This window comes from Magnolia sinica, chromosome 4 (genome assembly GCF_029962835.1).
Source record: "Magnolia sinica isolate HGM2019 chromosome 4, MsV1, whole genome shotgun sequence".
Lineage (NCBI taxonomy): Eukaryota > Viridiplantae > Streptophyta > Magnoliopsida > Magnoliales > Magnoliaceae > Magnolia > Magnolia sinica.
The window spans coordinates 24,161,955-24,182,060 of record NC_080576.1 but is presented as its reverse complement, the minus strand read 5'-3'; the positions used below and the strand labels follow the sequence as shown (position 1 = coordinate 24,182,060).

Sequence of the window (20,106 nt, the reverse complement as noted above, 5' to 3'; positions counted from 1 at the left end):
TCTCGCACTCCCACGATTGAAGATAGGCATCGCACCGATCTTCATTCCAAATCGCGTATGAAGAAGAAGAAACAAGGGAATTTTATTATTATTATTTTTTTTTTTCCAGAGAGAAATCCATCATGGAGAGGTCACCCCCTCCCCTTCCTCTTCATATAGTCTCAAAAACTTTTCAAAATTACAAAATAGACCAGGCTTAATGACTATTAACCAAAATAACCCTAGTCTAATGAATATATATATATATATATATATATATATATATATATATATATATATATATATATATATATATATATATATATATATATATATATAATATAAAACCGCTCATAAGGTGTCCAAAGCATAAATCAAACATAAATTAGATCCTAAAACATAAATATGTCCTATGATGACAAGAATAGTCCATGATCAACGGCCCGATCGTCATGTCTCTCAAATCCAATGGTCCAAATTGTTCCCTAAAGCAACCCATGTGCATCCTCCTAGTGTGAGGTCTTCCAAATGCTCGCACATGCACATAGGGTCTTCAACATGGATACTCGCCTAGCCACAGGGAAACCGGTGTGGCCCGTCTCCCCCTCTGATACGTACGCAAAAGTGTATGTGATGTGATGTCCTCATAAAAAAACTGAATATACTTTCTTTCTAGAGAAATTTCAACTAAATTCTTCGAGAAATTGTTTTGTTTATCACTCCTTAGGTCTGAGCAAAAATACACGATATAAATTGATATTATAATTATTGGTCTAAGAGTGTTTCTGAATTTACATATCTTAATATAAGGAATATGGCATCCAGCAAATGCATTTTCAACTTTTTCAGTCCCCGTGCTATTCTTCATATTCATCAGGTAATAGAAATTCTAGAAGCTTCTTTCCTGTCAATTAGAGACATGAGTTTCTGTATTCCTTGGCAACTACCAGGTCCGAGAACCTGTTTAAGTTCTGAAACATTGTAGACATCTTGAGCATGCAAACACTATAATGATCCAGCATGCATCTATATCACTGAGCTCAATCTTATTCTCAAGGAAGTTACTTCAAACAAAACTTTGATCTTTTAAAGATTCCATGCCTTAATAAGTTTGTGATAGACTCACAAGAGTTTCAACACTACGGTCATGGGTTCGAGTACCCATTGTGGTGAGTGTGGGTGTGTGCATGTTAAACAAAAAGGTTTGTGCATGGAAGCAGTAACCATCAAACTGAAGCATCAATGGGATGCTTGAAAATTATGTGGTAAAAAATTGTTGAGTGAAGATACAAAATGCATTAGATACAAGCACTGAAAAAATAAAATGTATAACCATGACCATTTACACTCACCAGAAGTTTTCTCCATTCGCGTGCAGCATCCAAACTTGCAAACTTCTCAAGGTCCTGTAGCAAGGTAATACTATCGTATGTTGAATTGAATCCTCCCCAAGAAAATAACCAACAACAGTTCAACCACAGCATAATATCTATGAAGTGCATGAGTTTCAGAAGGAAAGTGGTGCCAAACTGGAAACCAGACTATATAAAATAATGGAAAGGGAGGGGGAAAGCAAACATCCTCAATCAGCAGAAAAACAAATTCCACAACCATGATACTGGCAATAAATATTTTTAAGATTCCTACAACAGGTGCCCCACCCGTCGACTCTAACATCTTATAGTAATTTTCTCTGAATTGCAATTGGGCCATCAAGTCAGGTTCTCATGGTTTTTTTTTTCCTGCATGCTCAGCCTGCTTAGGAAGACTTTGACTTTTCTAGCAATGGTAATGTATAAGAGAATCTCCCAAAAACAATGAGAAGAAACTCTCGTATCCCAGTTCAAAACAACAATTTTAGCAGTTGATGCCTTCTCTCACATTAAGAATGACTTGACTCTGATTCTAGTGAGGGTTTGGATAACATATTAGTATCTGCCTATATTACCTGAGTACAGGTATCGAGTACAGCAAGGACCGGTTCAGCAGATACTTAAAATTCAACTTCCGAGGGAATGGGTAGGGATACGTTCAGTTATTTTTCATGAGAATAAGCATGTTAAAATACTTCCCTAATAGTATCACAAATTGAATTTGTCACCAAAGCTGTACAATTCACTGCAAATTCTTAATAACCAACAACTCTTAAGAGTTCAGAATCCCAGCATCTTCGATTCAAGTCTCAAGAAGGGGCCCCCCTTATCCAACTGACTTGGATACTCCAGTTTTTTGAAGCATCAATGCATCACAGGTATCTACAAATACAGATATGTGCACAACTGAAAATTTTAAGATGCGGAAAAAGTTTATATAACTTGGCATGGAATCTTATTTCTGTTATGGGTAGGAAAGCTCCAAACAGGAAGAAGCAGGAAAATTATTGGACGAAACAACAAGGAATGAAAGTTAAACATTAAGAACTCACCCTAAGAAATTCTGTGGGGCCGATGCGTGACAAGAATTCACCTTCGGGTATGTAAACCATCCAGGAGTCATAAGAGGCACATGGAATAGACTCACCCAATGCATTAAGAACCTATAACTTGTATCAATATAACCATCTCATAAGAGAAACATTTAAACATATAAGCTGAAAAATGCCCATTGAAATTTATCTAGTATCTTCATCAAATTAAAATCCATGATGTGGATAGATAATAATGCTCAAGCACATGTTCACAACAACTAAACACAGGTAGAATAAAACAAAGATCTCAAAAGTTCAACACCAAACAAGAGAATTTTCTAACTGTGGAAAGAAATAGACAGTTAAACAGAAACTAACTAATGTTTTTATTTTATTTTAATACGAAGTTACTTAAAAGGGTAAGTGTGCAATTAAGCAGGTCAGAAAACCAAAAGTTTTATTTAGTTTTTTCTTCTTACCAAAGAAAGAGACCACCTGCATAATAAGTAGAAATATGGGACTCATGGGATGTTGATGGAGTGCCTTTAATCTGGTGCAGTGTTGTTCGGTCGACCGAAGAATTCTTGGGTTGACTGAAGCGCTCTGTGATGTTCCCAGTCGACCGAGATTTGTTTTAGTTGACCGAGAGACTCTGTTGATGTCTCAGTCGACCGAAGGTGCAACTGAGTAGAATGCGTAAGTGTGGGTTTTTTGTTTCTAATTTCATACGAAAGTGTATAAATAGGCTTCTAATTATGCAATTAGGGAAGAATGAAAGGAGCTTAGCACATTTTCAATGGTTTTAAGGGAGAAACTCAGGTTTCTCATTTGTAAGTTGTTCCATATCTTGTAAGTTTTTTTTTTTTTTTTTTAATAGTGGATTGTTTGTCACTCAGTGCCGCAGTTTTTTCCCCTAAGGATTTTTTTTCACGTAAAATTTGTGCGTTTTATGTGATTGCTTGAATTTTTCTTTTCTTGTTGTGTTGTGTGATTCTGTTTGAGGTTGCTTCCGCGCCGGACAAGTCGTTATAGGGCTTGTTGCGTCCCCAACAAGTCGTATTAGAGCGAACGTTGGGTTTTCAGATAGAATTTGATACATGACATCGAGGGGATCGAATGTGAAGTTCGAGACAGAGAAATTCACGGGTAAAAACAATTTTGAATTATGGAGGTTGAAGACGAAAGCCCTCCTAATTCAGCAAGAGTTGTAGCAAGCACTCCTTGGCAAAGCGAAACGTCCTAACTTGATGAAAGAAGAGGATTGGGATGAACTTGATCAGAGGGAAATTAGAGCAATCCAATTATGCTTGGCCGATGAAGTCCTTTATAATGTCATCAGTGAGATGACTACCGCGGGCCTATGGGCGAAGTTGGAGAGAATCTACACGACAAAGTCGCTCTCCAATCGTCTATATCTAAAAAGAAGGATGTACAATCTAAAGATGGCAGAAGGGTTCTCTCTGAGCACATCAACACCTTTAACAAACTGATTTGCAATCTAACAAGTGTGGAGGTGAAGATCGATGAAGAAGACAAAATCCTAATTTTGTTTATGTCTCTTCCAGATTCCTACGAGTATCTGGTGGATACTTTGTGCCATGGTAGGGATACCTTGGACTTTGATACCGTTATCTCATCCCTTCAATCGAAGTAGCTGAGAAGGAATAACGGTGGGGAATGTACTTCTACATGTGCACTAGTTGCTGGGGGAAGATCGTCTAAGCGAGAGAGGGGAAAGTCGCGATTGAAGTCCAAGTAAAAGGGCAACGGAAAGTTAAGTGTTGGAATTGTGGTAGGAAATGACATATGAAATACTGTAAAAAAATCCCAGAACCTAGAAGGATGAGAAGTCATATGATTTGCTGAAGGAGGCCAATTCAACCGAATTCAGCAAGGGGATGAGTGATTGTGACGTATTATTTGTGTCCAAAGTCGAACATTAATGTAACGAGTGAATTTTGGATACGGGGGCATCATACCACATGTGTCCTCTCCTGAGTTGGTTCACCACGTATAACAATTATGATGGTGGCCTAGTTCTTATGGGCAACAATCATGCTTGTAAGATGATCAGAATTGGTTCGGTTCGTATCAGAATGTATGATGGGGTGGAGTGTATTCTGACCGATGTGAGGCACGTTCCTGACTTAAAGAAGAATCTGATATCTCTAGGGGCTCTTGAGGCACTTAGATGTAAATTCCCTGGTTATAGTGTCTTGAAAGTTTTAGAAGGAGCACTCACTGTTATGAAGGCATAGAGGAGTAGAAGCCTTTACAGGTTGATTGGGAGAACTATATCAAGTGGAGCTACAATGTTTGTAGTGGAACCCACGTCAACACGTGTGTGGCATGCGCGCTTAAGTCACATGAGTGAGTGCGGTATGAAGGTACTTCTTGATTGTGGTTTGATTCCTAGCTTTAACTTTCATTTTTTTAGATATACCTGAGCACTGCATAAACGGGAAACAATCAAGATTAAGTTTTAAAATAGGGAAACATGTTAGTAAATATCAGCTTGATTATGTGCACTCGGATGTGTGGGGGCTGTCGCTTGTTTCTAGAGAAGGGTCATCATTTTTTGTCACATTCATTGATAACTTCTTTAGAAAGGTGTGAGTTTATTTTATGAAACATAAATCCGATATTTTCGCTACTTTCAAAGTATGGAAGGCAATGGTAAAAAAGCAGATGGGGCGAAAGGTGAAAATTCCAAGGACCGATGATGGCAAAGAGTTTACTTCTAAGAAATTTAATCAATATTGCAAAGATAAGGGGATCGTGAGGCATACACCATAGGAAAATGGTGTGATTAAACGTATGAATCACTCTTTTAGAAAGAGCCTGAAGTATGTTGAGTAACACTAAGCTCGCAAGGAGGTATGGGCCGAAGCTGTTAACACGACTTACTATTTAGTGAATCGATCTCCATCTACACTGATTGGTTATAGAATCCCAGAGGAAGTATGGAATAGTCATGAAGTTGACTACTGTTGAGGGTCAAATATTGCATATTGGACCCCATTTATATCTTAGTTTTATGAACATGATACTGCTTAATGTCCTATTTTACTCATGTTTGTGTTACAAGGTGAATTTAAGAGCTTGAATTGAAAAGGATGCTAAAAGCATGAATTTAACGCTTAATAATTACCAAAGAAAAGGTTGGATCTTAGAAGACCAAAAATGAAGAATTGATATACCAAAGATCCAAGAAAACCAAGTGAGGAATGAAGAGAATTGAAGACTTGAAGTGAAGAAAAGGAATCCTAAAAATCTGTCTGCTTCAACTAGTCTAAGCCCTCCTTTAACTAGTCTAAGGATCCTGCTCGACTAGTCGAAGATTCCTCGACTCGAACTCCAGCAATATAAACTTTTAATTTCACGCGATCCTCGACCAGTCGAAGGCTGTCCTCGACTAGTCGAGGGTTATGCATATGTTACACGGACTGCGTAAATTTGAGGTGGTTTCCGGATTTTTCCAACGCGGTGCGAAAGTTAGAGTTGCACAACTATAAATACGAGTCCCTAAGATGCTCCTAGGATAGTCTAGGGTTTGAGGAGGGGAGCAAAAGCGTGGAGGGCAGCCGCCAGGAGTCTTTCTTCCTCTTCCTTAGTTGTTTTTAGTCTTTTTTCTAGGGTTTTAATTCCAATCATGACTATGGTTGACTAAACCTCTTAGCTAGGGCTAAGAGGTGAAGCTTGCAGTGTGATGGGATGTTTTCTATTGCTTTGATTCATGTTTATGTTGAACTCTCTTTGATTCTAGTTTGATTCTTGAGGAATACTTTCAGTTTTTAATGGTTTATTGTGACTTAAATTACAGTAGATCTGCAATAGCTTTGAGTATCTTCTTTTCATGTATTGAGATTGTGAAATTAAGAAATTCTGTTGTTCACCATCGTCCCATGGGCATGGTTGGGTGACGGAATCCCTTCTAATCTTCATAATTCTCTCATGTTGGTTGTGAATTGATATATCCTATTGTGAGCCATTGTCTCCTGGGCATGGTTTTGTGATGGAATCACTTCCAGTTCTCACACCTCTCATCTATTGAGAATTAGGTCAAAGGAAGTTCAGATTTGGTTTTGCTGACATATCTTCCAATTGGAATAGATGGGACTTTGATTCCAGTTGTGTCCCTAAATCAACCATAGATCTCCCTGATCTATACAAGTGGATCCTTAGAAACCCTAGTTCCCACCTTTAATTTCTTAAGTTTCTAATTCCATACATCACAATTACTCCCTTTATTTCCATATTTAGATTTGCATCTTCTTCTAGTTCTACTTCTAGTTGCTTTCAGAATTACTCACGGGATTAGTCCCTGTGGATCCGACCTCGGTCTTACCGAGATTATTATTACATCGCGACCCTACATTTAGGGTTGTGAACAACTACTTGGGGTTGTACATATTTGGTTGTAACGCTTACTCTCATGTACTGTCAGTTGAGAGAGATAAGCAAGACCAAAGGGCTAAAAAGTGTACCTTTGTCGACTATGGTGATGGTGTGAAAGTATACAGACTATATAACCAGGTTTCATGCAAGATCATATTTAGTCGGGACATCAAGTTTGACGAGAGTTCCTTATTCCGGAAGGATGAGCACAAGGAAACGGAAAAATCGGTTGTTGATGTTGAAACAAGTGAAGTTGAAACACTTGGAGAAGTTGAGCCACAGACAAAGATATAAGAAGAGGTGGTTGCACAACTTGTTAGGAGAAATCCACCAAGAGATCGTAAAGTACCGTTGAGAAACATGAATGACTCAAATGTTGCTTTTGCCCTTATTACAGATGAGGGGGATCCATCTACCTTCCAAGAAGCATTAGATGGTATACATGCTGAGAAGTGGATGACAACGATGCATGATAAGATGGATTCTTTGTACAAGAATGAAACGTGGGAGCTGGTGGAGCTACCCGTTAGGCGAAAAGCGATCGGGTGTAAGTGGATTTTCCATAAGAAACTGGATAGGTACAATGCGAGATTGGTTGTGAAGGGCTATGCTCATAAAGAAGGCGTCGACTTCGGTGAGATATTTGCACCTGTGGTCAAGCAAGTATCTATCAGATTCGTATTGGCGTTGGTTGCCCAATACAATCTAGAATCGGAACAGTTGAATGTGAAGACTACTTTTCAACACAGGGAACTAGAAAAACAGATCTACATGAAGTAACCAGAAGGGTTCAAGGTACAGGGAGCAAAGAATAAGGTTTGCAGGTTAAAAAAGTCGTACGACCTGAAACAGTCGCCTAAGCAGTGGTATAAAAAGTTCGATTATTTCATGTTGAGCCAGCGGTTTATCCAAAGTAAGTTTGATCATTGTGTCTACTTCAGATCACTGGGTGATGGGGAATTCATTATTTTGATATTATATGTTGATAATATGCTTATCATCAGCCATAACATGTCTGAAATAAACATATTAAAGGCTCGGTTATCTAGGACATTCAAGATGAAAGATTTGAGGGCTACAAAAAGAATTTTCAACATCGACTTACACAGATATAGGGAAAGGAGCAAACTATGGTTGTCTCAGGAAGAGTATCTTAAGAAGGTCTCAGTCAAGTTTGGACTTGAAAAAGGCTAAACTGGTTAGCATACCCAAAGCTGCTCACTTTCAGCTTTCTTCGAAGCAATGTTCTACATTAGATGAAGAAAAGTGGTATATCTCTTGTGTGCCTTACTCGAGCATGGTTAGCAGTCTTGTGTATGCCATGGTTTGTACTAGACTGTATATTTCACATGTAGTGGGTGTTGTGAGCAGATACAGGTCAAACCCCAGCAAGCAACACTGGGAGGCAGTGAAATGGCTACTTCGTTACATACGAGGTACGTCAGACTATGTATTGACATTCAAAAAATCTAAGGAGAGACTTGTAGGCTATATGGATGGGAATTATGCTGGTAATGTGGACAATAGAAGGCGGACTTCTGATTATTCGTTTGTGTTAGCAAGTGGAGTGATCAGTTGGATGTTAAAGCTTTAGTTTGTGGTTGCTCTTTCCACAACCGAAGAGGAATATACGGCACTGACGGAAGCATTTAAGGAAGATGTTTGGTTTAAAGGAATGATGAATGAGTTGGGGCTTCAGCAGGAAGTCATGTGTGTGAATTGTAACAATGAAAGTGCGATCAATTTGGCAAAGAACTCGGTGTACTATTCCCTGGACTAAACACATTGATATCTGTCATCATTTTATCCAGTAGATGCTAGAGGAAGACAGTGTTACTCTTAAGAATATTCACTCTGGTGAGAATCTGATAGACATGCTTACAAAGGTGGTTCCTACAGAGAAGTTCAAGTTTTGCTCAACTTCTCTAAGCTTGGCAAATGAATGAAGACGGATTGTGCATAAAAAGCGATGATGATGGTACTATTGTGAATGAGAGCAGAGATGGTGATAGCAACTTGGAACAATGGAGCTGAAGGATTAAAGCCACAATGGAGATTGTTGATAGAGCTGAAAGATTAAAGCCACAGTGGAGATTGTTGATAAAGTGCCTTTAATCTGGTGCAATGATGTTTAGTTGACCAAGGAATTCTTGGGTCGACCGAAGCACGTTGTGATATTCTCGGTTGACCGAGATATGTTTTCGTTGACCGAGGGACTTTGTTGATGTCTTGGTTGACTGAAGGTGCGACCGAGCAGAATGTGTAATTGCGAGTTTTTGTTTCTAATTCCATACAGAAGTGTATGGAATTATAGGCTTCTAATTATGTAATTAGGGAAGAATGAAAGGAGCTTAACACGTTTTCAAGGGCTTTGAGGGAGAAGCTAAGGTTTCTCATCTGTAAGTTGTTCCTTCTCTTATAACTTTCTGATTATAGTGGATTGTTCGTTGCTTGGTGTCGTGGTTTTTTCCAATAAGGGTTTGTTGAGGCAAAAAAAAATATTCCATCTCATTGCACGTCCATTGCATTGGTCAGAGAATTCCATGGTGCAGATCCTTCCCAGGGTCGTGCACTACTTATTTTGGTAAAAAGGAGTGAATGAGGGTATTTTGGTAAAAAGGAGTGAATGGGGGTATTTCAGTAAAAAGGAGTGAATGGGGTATTTCAGTAAAAAGGAGTGAATGGGGGTATTTCGGTAAAAAGGTGTGAATGGGGGTACTTCAGTAAAAAGGAGTGAATGGGGGTACTTCGGTAAAAAGGAGTGAATGGGGTATTTCGGTAAAAAGGAGTGAATGGGGGTATTTTGGTAAAAAAGAGTGGATAGGCGTTGCCTTGTATGAGGGGAGGAAGTGAGGTTCTTGTCTTAGAAAGGGAGGTACACCATCATTTAAGGAAAAGTGGTTGAACACCGCTATGAAAGGAAGGAGGTTGGAGGTTGTATGAAGGAGGAAGTGGTGGTGATCACCACTATTCAAGGAAGGGAGGAACCTGGGAAGTCTATAAATATCCCCTCCTCACTCTTCATTTGGACAGAGAGATAGAAGTGAGGAGAGAATCTCATGTGCCACTCTCCATTGTGCGCCACTACTTATTGTGCGCCACCCCTTATTGTGCGCAATACCCATTATGCGCCGATTTCAATGGGAAGAGAATGGTATTGCGCACAACGCCATCTCTTTCTCCCTTGTCTTAAGCCAGCGCACAACGCCATCTCTTTCTCCCTTGTCTTAAGCCAACGCACAACGCCACTTTGGAAGGAACTTTGTCCCAATGCCCAACCTTTGTGCGCCACTTATAAAGGAGTTTTGTGCGCTCCTTTGTGCTTTGTCCTAGAGACATTCTCTCCTGCGCCACTTCTTATGCTCCCATGTCCTAAGATCCTCCTTTGCGCGCCACTTCCTATGGCGCCATGTCATAAGATCCTCCATTGTGCGCCACTTCTTATGGTGCCATGTCCTAACACTAGGCTTCCTACGCCACTTATAAAGGAAAGCCTTGTGCGCTTGTCCTAACACCAACCTTTGTGCGCCACTCTCCATGAGACTTTATCCTAACGCCGGCCTTTGTGTGCTCCATATTTCAAGGGTTGTGCACTCCACATTCAAGGGTTGTGTGCTCCACGTTTCAAGGGTTGTGCCCTCCATATTTCAAGGGTTGTGCGCTCCATATTTCAAGGGTTGTGCACTCCACATTTCAAGGGTTGTGAACTCCACATTTCAAGGGTTGTGCGCTCCACGTTTCAAGGGTTGTGCGCTTCACATTTCAAGGGTTGTGCGCTCCACATTTCAAGGGTTATGCGCTCCACTTTCAGAGGAAAATGTGAAGTACAGAAAGAGAATTCCAGAAGAAAGAAGAGTGTCCATACGATTGAAAGGATAAATGGAAAGACGATCAATGCCTATCATACAACCAAATCAAGGGTTTCAAGTCCGCACAACCCATCTGCCTTTGTGATGAACATCAAAAGCATTGAAATGCTGCCGAAATTACCACTGGACTGCCTTCTCTTTCATTCATTGCGTTGCATTGATTGTACTCTGTTTTCAGAATCAAGGGAATACGAGGATGTAAATGAACTTAGATTGAATAAAATTCTTTGTGATCATTGTTCTCTCATTCTTTCTTTGTTATCATTGAATGAAATCCCCCAAATCGAATGCATTTGTTTCTTGTCGAAACAAAATGACGATTATGTTGGGGACTCTTTTCAATGATAACTTAGAAAATATTCAGAGAACATTTATCACTTTTTGGCATTGTATAGACGCCAAAATGGCGACTCTCAGTGGGAACATCCTCCCCTTCATCTCTAAAAACAAAGTACAATTTTATTTAATTAAAATAACTAATGCTCTGCTCTGAATAACAGGTATACCGCAATGAATTTTCTCCGGACTAACGTGGTTGTCTACTTCACACTTAATGGATTTCCACCAGAAAGTATCGGAGAAGATCAAATCAGTTGTGATCAAGGATAGACAAGGCTAGGTGATGTCCAGAGTAATTCCTGCTTCGCCGGTAACACAGTAAGATGATAAAAGACAGATGATGGTGACATTTAAAAAATGAAGGGTTCGATCTTCTTTTACAAGAAATACTATCCTGCCAAGTATGGTCAGCAGGTCGATCATGTGCAATATTACGAGGCGTAGTTTTACCTCACTCACTTAGTTCATCCTCCTTGTGGCATCAGTAATGCAATTTTCATTCTCTCCTTCGATATCAGTACATTCGAAGTATATAAAGAGACAAAATTTACCAGCAGATGTTAATCAGCCTTCACCAGATGAGCATGTTGCTGAAGAAGTCCTTAATTTTCCAACAGTGATTGTTGTGAGCAATAGTGAACCCTAAGGAAAGCCTTCAAATGAGAAGTTAGTTTGACTAAATTAGCCACTGCTCGTCAATGAGAAGACGAATCAATTAACAAATTCATTAGTCAATGGAGAACACTAGGGGCATCGTGTTCGCAATTTGCCGGAGTAGAAGAGCACCTCAAGTTACGTACAAAATGCATAAAACTAGACATTACATTAGAACTTAGTGATCCGAATATACGGATCTTTCAAGATTTGATTATAAAAGTTGGCAATTTAGAAAGAATCAAAGTAAAACTGCTCAACTCTCATATGAATTGGCTATTTCAAAATCTTAAGAGAGTAGTAATAGATATTGCCGAAGAAAGAAAAGCAAGATGAAGAATCGTCAAAATGAACAAGAAGAAATTTCGGAAAAAAAGAAAAAAAGAGAGAGAACATGGGTGGTTCTACCATTAAGAAAGTAAAGAAAGGGCTCGGACAATTCAAGGACTGGGGGAAATATATGGTTGAAGAAAACGATACACTTCGTACAATGAATCGATTGTTAGCTATAGAGAAAATCGAATTGCCATGGCTAAAACATTCACAGGAAATGAAGCAAAGAAGGAAAGATATGTATTCTACTGAAGATGATTGACGATATTAAAATTGTCACGAAGAAGATATATGAAATAAGAGAGAAAGTAATGACATATGATCCTAATTGAAGATATTCACTCTATAGGAGAACGGGCGAGAAGAAGGCAAGACAAGTATATTCATCATGGGGGCAAATTTTCATCAATATACCTGCCAGTTCAACAAAATGTATCATCCCTAAATACCAAGAAGATTCACGGTGTTTTGACTTAGAAGATTCACGGCATTTTGACTAAGAAGATTCACGGCGTTTTGACTTAGAAGATTCACGGTGTTTTGACTCAGAAGATTCACGGTGTAATTATTCAGGGGGCAGACAAAGACATACAAAATACGCCATCCTTGAAGATAATTACAGTTTTGATTTCAAAGATTATTAGCATAATACTCCAAAATCAAAAGGGGGCAAGATAAGCAAAATACCAATAAGGCCAAAGTCTCAGAATGCCAAACGTCCAAGAATACCAAAATCTCATAAGGCCAAAGTCTCAGAATGCCGATGTCATACATGAATAAGAGGCAGATTCCCAAGCATATCAAGTTGAAGTATATCATTATTGTCGAGCACCGACAATGGTTGCTGGATTAGATTAGCAAAACCACTATTGCCATCACCATATCGCTGATATGAAAATTATTCTATTATCAAAGTTTATCAAAATTGATATTATTATCAAGTTGAAGCTCCATTCGGACCAAATTTTATAATATCAGCAACAGCAGCAGGGGCGATATATCAATCATTGATATGTTATCTTCAGTTATCGATCTGTTATCTTCAGCAAGGCCTGTACGATCAACCATTATGTCAGCGACCATAGTTTATCATTTAAGGCAGCCTAGTCGAGCCCTATATGGCCAACTACGCATAAGACCTATATATTATTCGGGACAGTAGTGTGGAGCCAGCGGCCCTAAAAAGCCCATATAGGCCACATCACATGCATACCCATGCGGGCAGCGGACGGAGCCAGTGACTAAAAGGCCAAAAAGTCCTCAACGGCTAGTCATGTGTGAGACCAATGCCGTCTGTAAGCTCTCCGACAGCGTCATGGACGAGGATGAAAATACCCTCCTGTGAATGGGTCCGAACTTACAGACGAAGAAAAACGGGGAATAAAATAAGACCCCCCAGATACCTAGCTTGATTTCAATAGTAACTCATGAGGACAGGGTCTCAAAATACCCCCTCATTGATGGACCGGCGGCCTTGGATTTGGTACTAAAGGTAGCCTTGCGCGCCCATTGAACTCTAGAGAGTTACTGTGGCTAACCCTGCGCATAAATCCTACTGAGTTCACGACTCCAGTAGCTTCACTAGGCCCCTCTGATGGACCGCAGTTTGTGAACTCCCCGGCCGCGATAAGTCCAGAGAACTCACAAGAGTTAGAGAGACCATTCACATAAGACTTGACTCCAACTACTTATGAGTTTAAAAAATTGTGATTGCTCCACTACTCAAGAGCTTAAACTGTGTGATTGCTCCACTACTCAAGAGCCTAAACTGTGTGAAGTGTCAAGTCCAGTCAAGTCAATAAAGTCAAGTCCAGTCAAGTTTAGTTCAGTCAAGTCATGTCCAGTAAAAATATGGTCAGTCAAAAGTATGCTAGCTCCAATACTCAAAAGCTTAAACTATGTGTGCATTAAAATGCTGCAAATATGTATTTCACTTAAGATATGCTCAAATATGCAATTGCCTAATGAAAATCTCAAACATTGATTAGTTAATATACAAAAATGCGTTTCTCTTGAATCAGATTCAAATTATAGCAACAACAAATGCCTTCAAAATATTGGCAGTTCTCCATTCGAAAGTTCAAATCTTCAAGATCAACTACTAGCCTTCAATTTCAATGTACGTATTCTTCTGACAAAGATTGCGAGGTCTTTTGCTTTTGCCTTCTTGATGATAAAGAAATATCATCTTGCAGAATTCTCAAAGGCGGCAGAGAATAAACTAGTGAAGAATTATCATTCTCTTCTGGGCCATCTAAAGATTCAGATATCTTCTTTGGATTTTTTAAAAAGAGCAGCAAAGATTATCCATCTTTCAAGGGTATCAGCAGGCTTCACTTCGGAAATATTATCTTCTGAAGAAATCTTTATGCGAAGATTGACCTGGAGAGGGGGCATGATATATTTCTCTAAAGTAATCCATGCCTTGGTCTTTCTGATAATTTCTTATACACGGCAGAGGAATCGATATGGCACAATCAGCTAGGCAATAATCGCACACTAAGTAATATTGATGACCCCACCAACACACTAAGTATGAACTGGAGAATTATGCCGAGAATTATGAAGCATGATCCAGTGTGAACTTTCAAGAGTTGTTTTTATAACAAGGCCGATTTATATGGTCCAATGCCGTAACTTCTCATTGTTCTAGCAATGATATTGCAAGACTCCAAGTACCGGATTTGATGGAGACAAGGAATAAATGTTTATCAAAAGAGATAGAATCATCGTCAGTAACTTCTATGTCCTCCGGAAAGTTATTAAATGGAATCGAGAAAAGTCTTATCTATTTTCCAGAAGCAGTAAAGGTACAAGGAACATATATTTTTAGTTAGTTTATGAAGAAATGCTAAGGAGCACAAACTAGAAAAGACTCAGCGGTTGAACCTTTGGAGCTGGAAATGACGTCTCTGAAAGTACGATATAATGAGCAAAGGATGCAACAAATGCAATGCGAAGCACGATGACAAGCACAAAGATGAAATGATTAAATCTCATATTGCGAATATTACAATCAACCTAAAAGAGAGAAGAAGCTTTCAATATATTTCAAAATTATAAATACATCATGAAGCTAAATTGGAAAGTTATGATATCTGGAGATACTAACTTCGATTAATTTGGCAGGAAAGACTATCATTCGAAAGCTTAAGTTATGCAGATCATGAATAAAGGAGACAATCGAAAGAGTTGTTGTAGCAAGAGCAACATTAAAGAACAACTCCCTAGACACAGAATTCAAAGAAAGAGTTGTCAGAGTTAATAAAAAAGACCATTGCAGCAGCAGCAGTATTAAAAGATAGTTCTCTGGTCAAGTTACTCAAAGATGAAGTCGCCTCAGCTGTTACGGTGACGGGCTTCGATGGAAAGAGAATTTTATCTCTCTAGTGAAGCATCCGCTCGACACTGCTGGCTGGGGGCATTCAAATCTTCCATTTGAGCGTGATCATTCAAATCTTCCATTCGAGCGCGATCATTAAAGTCTTTCGTTCGAGTGCGATCATTCAAATCTTCCGTTCAAGCGCGATCATTCAAGTCTTCCGATCAAACGAGATCATTCAAGTCTTCCGATCGAATGCGATCATTCAATCTTCCGTTCGAGTGTGATCATTCAATCTTCCATGCAAGCATGATCATCCAGTCATCCTTCAGTTGCAGTTCATTCGGTTCTTTGGTCAGAAGAAAATCGATGTCAGTGAGGCCGTAAGACACCCAACCAATATGACAATAGTGGACCACTATTGAGGCACAAAAAAAATTCCATCTCATTGCATGTCCATTGCATTGGTCAGAGAATTCCATGGTGCAAATCCTTCCCAGGGTTGTGCACTCCTTATTTTAGTAAAAAGGAGTGAAAGGGGATATTTTGGTAAAAAGGAGTGAATCTTTGGTAAAAAGGAGTGAATGGGGGTATTTCGGTAAATAGGAGTGAATGGGAGTATTTCGGTAAAAAGGAGTGAATGGGGGTATTTTGGTAAAAAGAAGTGAATGGGGGTATTTTCGTAAAAAAGAGTGGATAGGCGTTGCCTTGTATGAGGGGAGGAAGTGAGGTTCTTGTCTTAGAAAGGGAGGTACACCATCATTTAAGGAAAAGTGGTTGAACACCGCTATGTAAGGAAGGAGGTTGGAGGTTGTATGAAGGAGGAAGTGGTGGTGATCACCACTATTTAAGGAAGGGAGGAACCTGGGAAGTCTATAAATACCCCCTCCTCACTCTTCATTTGGACAGAGAGACAGAAGTGGAGACAAAAAGTGAGGAGAGAATCTCATGCGCCACCCTCCATTGTGCGCCACTACTTATTGTGCGCCAATCTTCATTGTGCGCAATACCCATTGTGTGCCGATTTCAATGGGAAGAGAATGGTATTGCGCACAATGCCATCTCTTTCTCCCTTGTCTTAAGCCAACGCACAACGTCATCTCTTTCTCCCTTGTCTTAAGCCAGCACACAACGCCACTTTGGAAGGAACTTTGTCCCAATGCCCAACCTTTGTGCGCCACTTATAAAGGAGCTTTTGTGCGCTCCTTTGTGCTTTGTCCTAGAGACATTCTCTCCTGCGCCACTTCATATGCTCCCATGTCCTAAGATCCTCCTTTGTGCGCCACTTCCTATGGCGCCATGTCATAAGATCCTCCATTGTGCGCCACTTCTCATGGTGCCATGTCCTAACACCAGGCTTCCTGCGCCCCTTCTCATGGTGCCATGTCCTAACACCAGGCTTCCTGCGCCACTTACAAAGGAAAGCCTTGTACGCTTGTCCTAACGCCAGCCTTTATACACCACTCTCCATGGGACTTTATCCTAACGCCAGCCTTTGTGCGCTCCACATTTCAAGGGTTGTGCACTCCACATTTCAAGGGTTGTGCGCTCCACATTTCAAGGGATGTATGCTCCACATTTCAAGGGTTGTGCACTCCACGTTTCAAGGGTTGTGCGCTCCACGTTTTAAGGGTTGTGCGCTCCATGTTTCAAGGGTTTCACATTTCAATAGTTGTGTGCGTTCCACATTTCAAGGGTTGTGCGCTCCACATTTCAAGGGTTGTGTGCTCCACATTTCAAAGGTTATGCGCTCCACTTTCAGAGGAAAATGAAGGAAATGTGAAGTACAGAAAGAGAATTCCAGAAGAAAGAAGAGTGTCCATACGATTGAAAGGATAAATGGAAAGACGATCAATGCCTATCATACAACCAAATCAAGGGTTTCAAGTCCGCACAACCCATCCGCCTTTGCGATGAACATCAAAAGCGTTGAAATGCTGCTAAAATTACCATTGGACTGCCTTCTCTTTTATTCATTGCATTGCATTGATTGTACTCTGTTTTCAGAATCATGGGAATATGAGGATGTAGATGAACTTAGATTGAATAAAATTCTTTGTGATCATTGTTCTCTCATTCTTTCTTTGTTATCATTAAATGAAATCCTCCAAATCGAATGCATTTGTTTCTTGTCAAAACAGGGTTTTTCCACGAAAAATTCGTGTGTTCTCCGTGATTGCTTGAATTTTTCTTTCTCTATTGCGTTGTGATTCTGTTCGAGATTGCTTCCATGCCGAACAAGTCATGTTAGGGCTTGTTGCGTCCCCAAGATGGGAAACACAAACTTGTCTTTATCCTTGACATAGATGCAAGACAATGTGTATTAAGCTATGCTACCAGGATTGCAGGATGAAGTGGAAATTAGCCCAAATTGAGAAATATGAAAGATTTTGAAATGTTCCAGTAATGCTTCCCAATAAACTACACAAAATAGCAGAAATTGATTAAGAGAGATAAAAAATATTGTGGAATGAATTTCAAAGAATCTTCTATGCGATACAACACTAGAAAGGATAGAACTAGGGCACCATACCACAAGTTTTGGGAGCATCACAACCCACAATCTTCGCCCATCAAAAATTTTTTTTTTAAAAAAAGAAGTCTTTAATCATATAAAAAAATCTAGAGTTTCTTACTTATGGCCTTGTATATATAGAGGGCCTGCACACACCATTTCTTAATTTCAGTCATTACACCACTTTTTGCTTCTGAAGCAAGTTTAAACATAAAAGGAAACCATCTTTACGGATGATCAGTGACATGTGTGAACAATACACACTGAAGGGTACACGTGTGGACACTGCACACATGTGGGGTCCATTAGCAGATTAGCATCTTTGAGGCCTACCAACTGGTCTTGGTGGGGTCCGTCAATCTGATTGTATGTGGAAGATCATTGTGATCAGGGCCTGGATGCATCATTCTATTCATACTCGAATAAGTGTATTTCTTTTACTTTTTGTATTGACGCAGTGGATATTTCCAGTATCAGCAACAAATGTATAGACATACCAGGCTAACAATGAAAAAGATCCAAATAATCACCTGCGCAAGTGGATTAGCTTGAGGACCTCTTGATTGAAACCCAGAGAACAAGGATGGGCCTGAATCAAATTTGTAACCTTTAATTTCAAAGGAATGGGCAGCACCGCCTGGTAGATCATGACTTTCCAACACAAGAACATCTTGCTGGTATCTAGCTAAAAGACCTGCACAACATAGTCCACCAATACCACTTCCAATGACAACAATATCTGCTTCTGGCTTCCCTGCAGATTAAAATATTGTTAGATTTATGTTAGAGGCCATATGTGGTAAGAACGATAGATAAAATGTTGTAAAATATCCAGCTTAATAGCAGCTTATACCAAAGGAATCTCGACAGATGACTTTGGAGCAGAAAATATTCAAATTGGATGAAGAGAGTAGGAAGATGAAATGCTTTTTTATCAGCTTTCAAGAAGCTCAAAATACTAAAAGTCGAAGCACTGATCAATGCAGACTACTGAATCTAGCATTTTTAAAGAATGATATCGATAACTAAAAGGGAATTGGAAGAAACAGTAATAGGTAACAACAAAAAAATGTGATTGTCAGCTAAAAAATGACATTTATAGGACATGAAAAACCTCCAAACTTCTGCCTTATAATTTTATTGGTCCAATCCTAACCTGTGTCGGCTTGGACCCGCATAAATTCCCCTTTAATTGAATGTTTGGATTTTCATGTGGGATGTGGAATTTGTGTGATTGTTTGATTGAATAATGCATGAGTAAGAAAATAAAAGCATAACCAAAGATTTCCATTTTCATTGATTTATGTGACAAAGCTCCACATCAATCTGGTCAAGATAATAGGTAGGCAACGATAGCATGGCAGCTCTTACTTTCCTCAGTATGAATAGATTTCTCTGACCTTTTAACATTCACATCTCTTTTTGTATTAATTACTTAATAATTGCAAACTCCAAATTTCCATTTCTGAAGTTATTTAATTTCCATCTCTGCAGTTTCAATTTTCAACAATATTCTAATAGTGTTCTTCATTAAAGGGGAAAATAAACAAATTTCAATTTCTAATCAAACCATCTCCCATATGCCGAAAAATAGATTTATGATTAAAACAGAATTCCAAAATCCATCCATTCAAAACCACAGTGATAAGGAGAGATTTCAAGTCCCTACACGTGTGAGACTAAGTGTGGAGGAAGTCACATGAACCCTACTTCTACTTCTACTTCTCCTTCTCCCTCTTGGACTCTGTTTCTTCCTTTACTTCTACAGCTCCTACTCTACTTCTACATCTACTTCTCCTCCCTCTTGGACTCTACTTCTTCCTATTGTAAAGAACTATAAATAAAATGCATTGAGCAAGAGGGATCACATGTTGAAGTGGGAATGCCTCTTATCTCTATTTCTAGTTTGTAAATTTCTTCACGGTATCAGAGCTTTGGTACCCCAACTCAACACCACACCTCAGGTACCTCCAAATGAGTCGACTCAGTTCGGAAATGAGAGTTGGCTCGGTTCGGAGTTACTGACCTCCTTCCACTCCCGCTGCAATAGTGGTGAATCTGACGTGAAGGACAACAACCTCAATTCTCATCTCCAATCACTTTCTTCCCTTTTGCTTTCTCTCAGTTTCTCCACACAACCCCCATCTCTAATCTCTCAAATAAAAAAATAAAAAAAATCACAGTAAAAAAAAACTATTTTTTCCCTTCTTTCGATGCTTCACAAGTATACATATTTTTGTGCCCTTCGGTTTCAGTGTTCCACAAGAATTCTTCCATTGATTCAAAGTCT

General features: G+C 39.4%; 2 protein-coding genes across 2 annotated transcripts in view; both read right to left on the bottom strand.

Annotated features, from left to right (window-relative positions):
• Positions 1 to 20,106, bottom strand: part of LOC131242801 (prolycopene isomerase, chloroplastic) — a 29,983-nt gene that overhangs the window by 8,571 nt on the left and 1,306 nt on the right. The window contains exons 2-4 of the mRNA XM_058241684.1: positions 18,347 to 18,570; positions 2,405 to 2,515; positions 1,332 to 1,385 (exon numbers count right to left, since the gene is read on the bottom strand). Of these exons, the coding sequence (XP_058097667.1) occupies positions 1,332 to 1,385; positions 2,405 to 2,515; positions 18,347 to 18,570 (389 nt within the window). The remainder of the gene's footprint in view (positions 1 to 1,331; positions 1,386 to 2,404; positions 2,516 to 18,346; positions 18,571 to 20,106) is intronic.
• LOC131242803 (regulator of nonsense transcripts UPF3-like) overlaps positions 3,629 to 20,106 on the bottom strand; it is a 54,377-nt gene continuing 37,899 nt past the window's right edge. The window contains exon 12 of the mRNA XM_058241687.1: positions 3,629 to 3,640. The gene's annotated coding sequence lies outside the window, so the exon portion shown is untranslated. The remainder of the gene's footprint in view (positions 3,641 to 20,106) is intronic.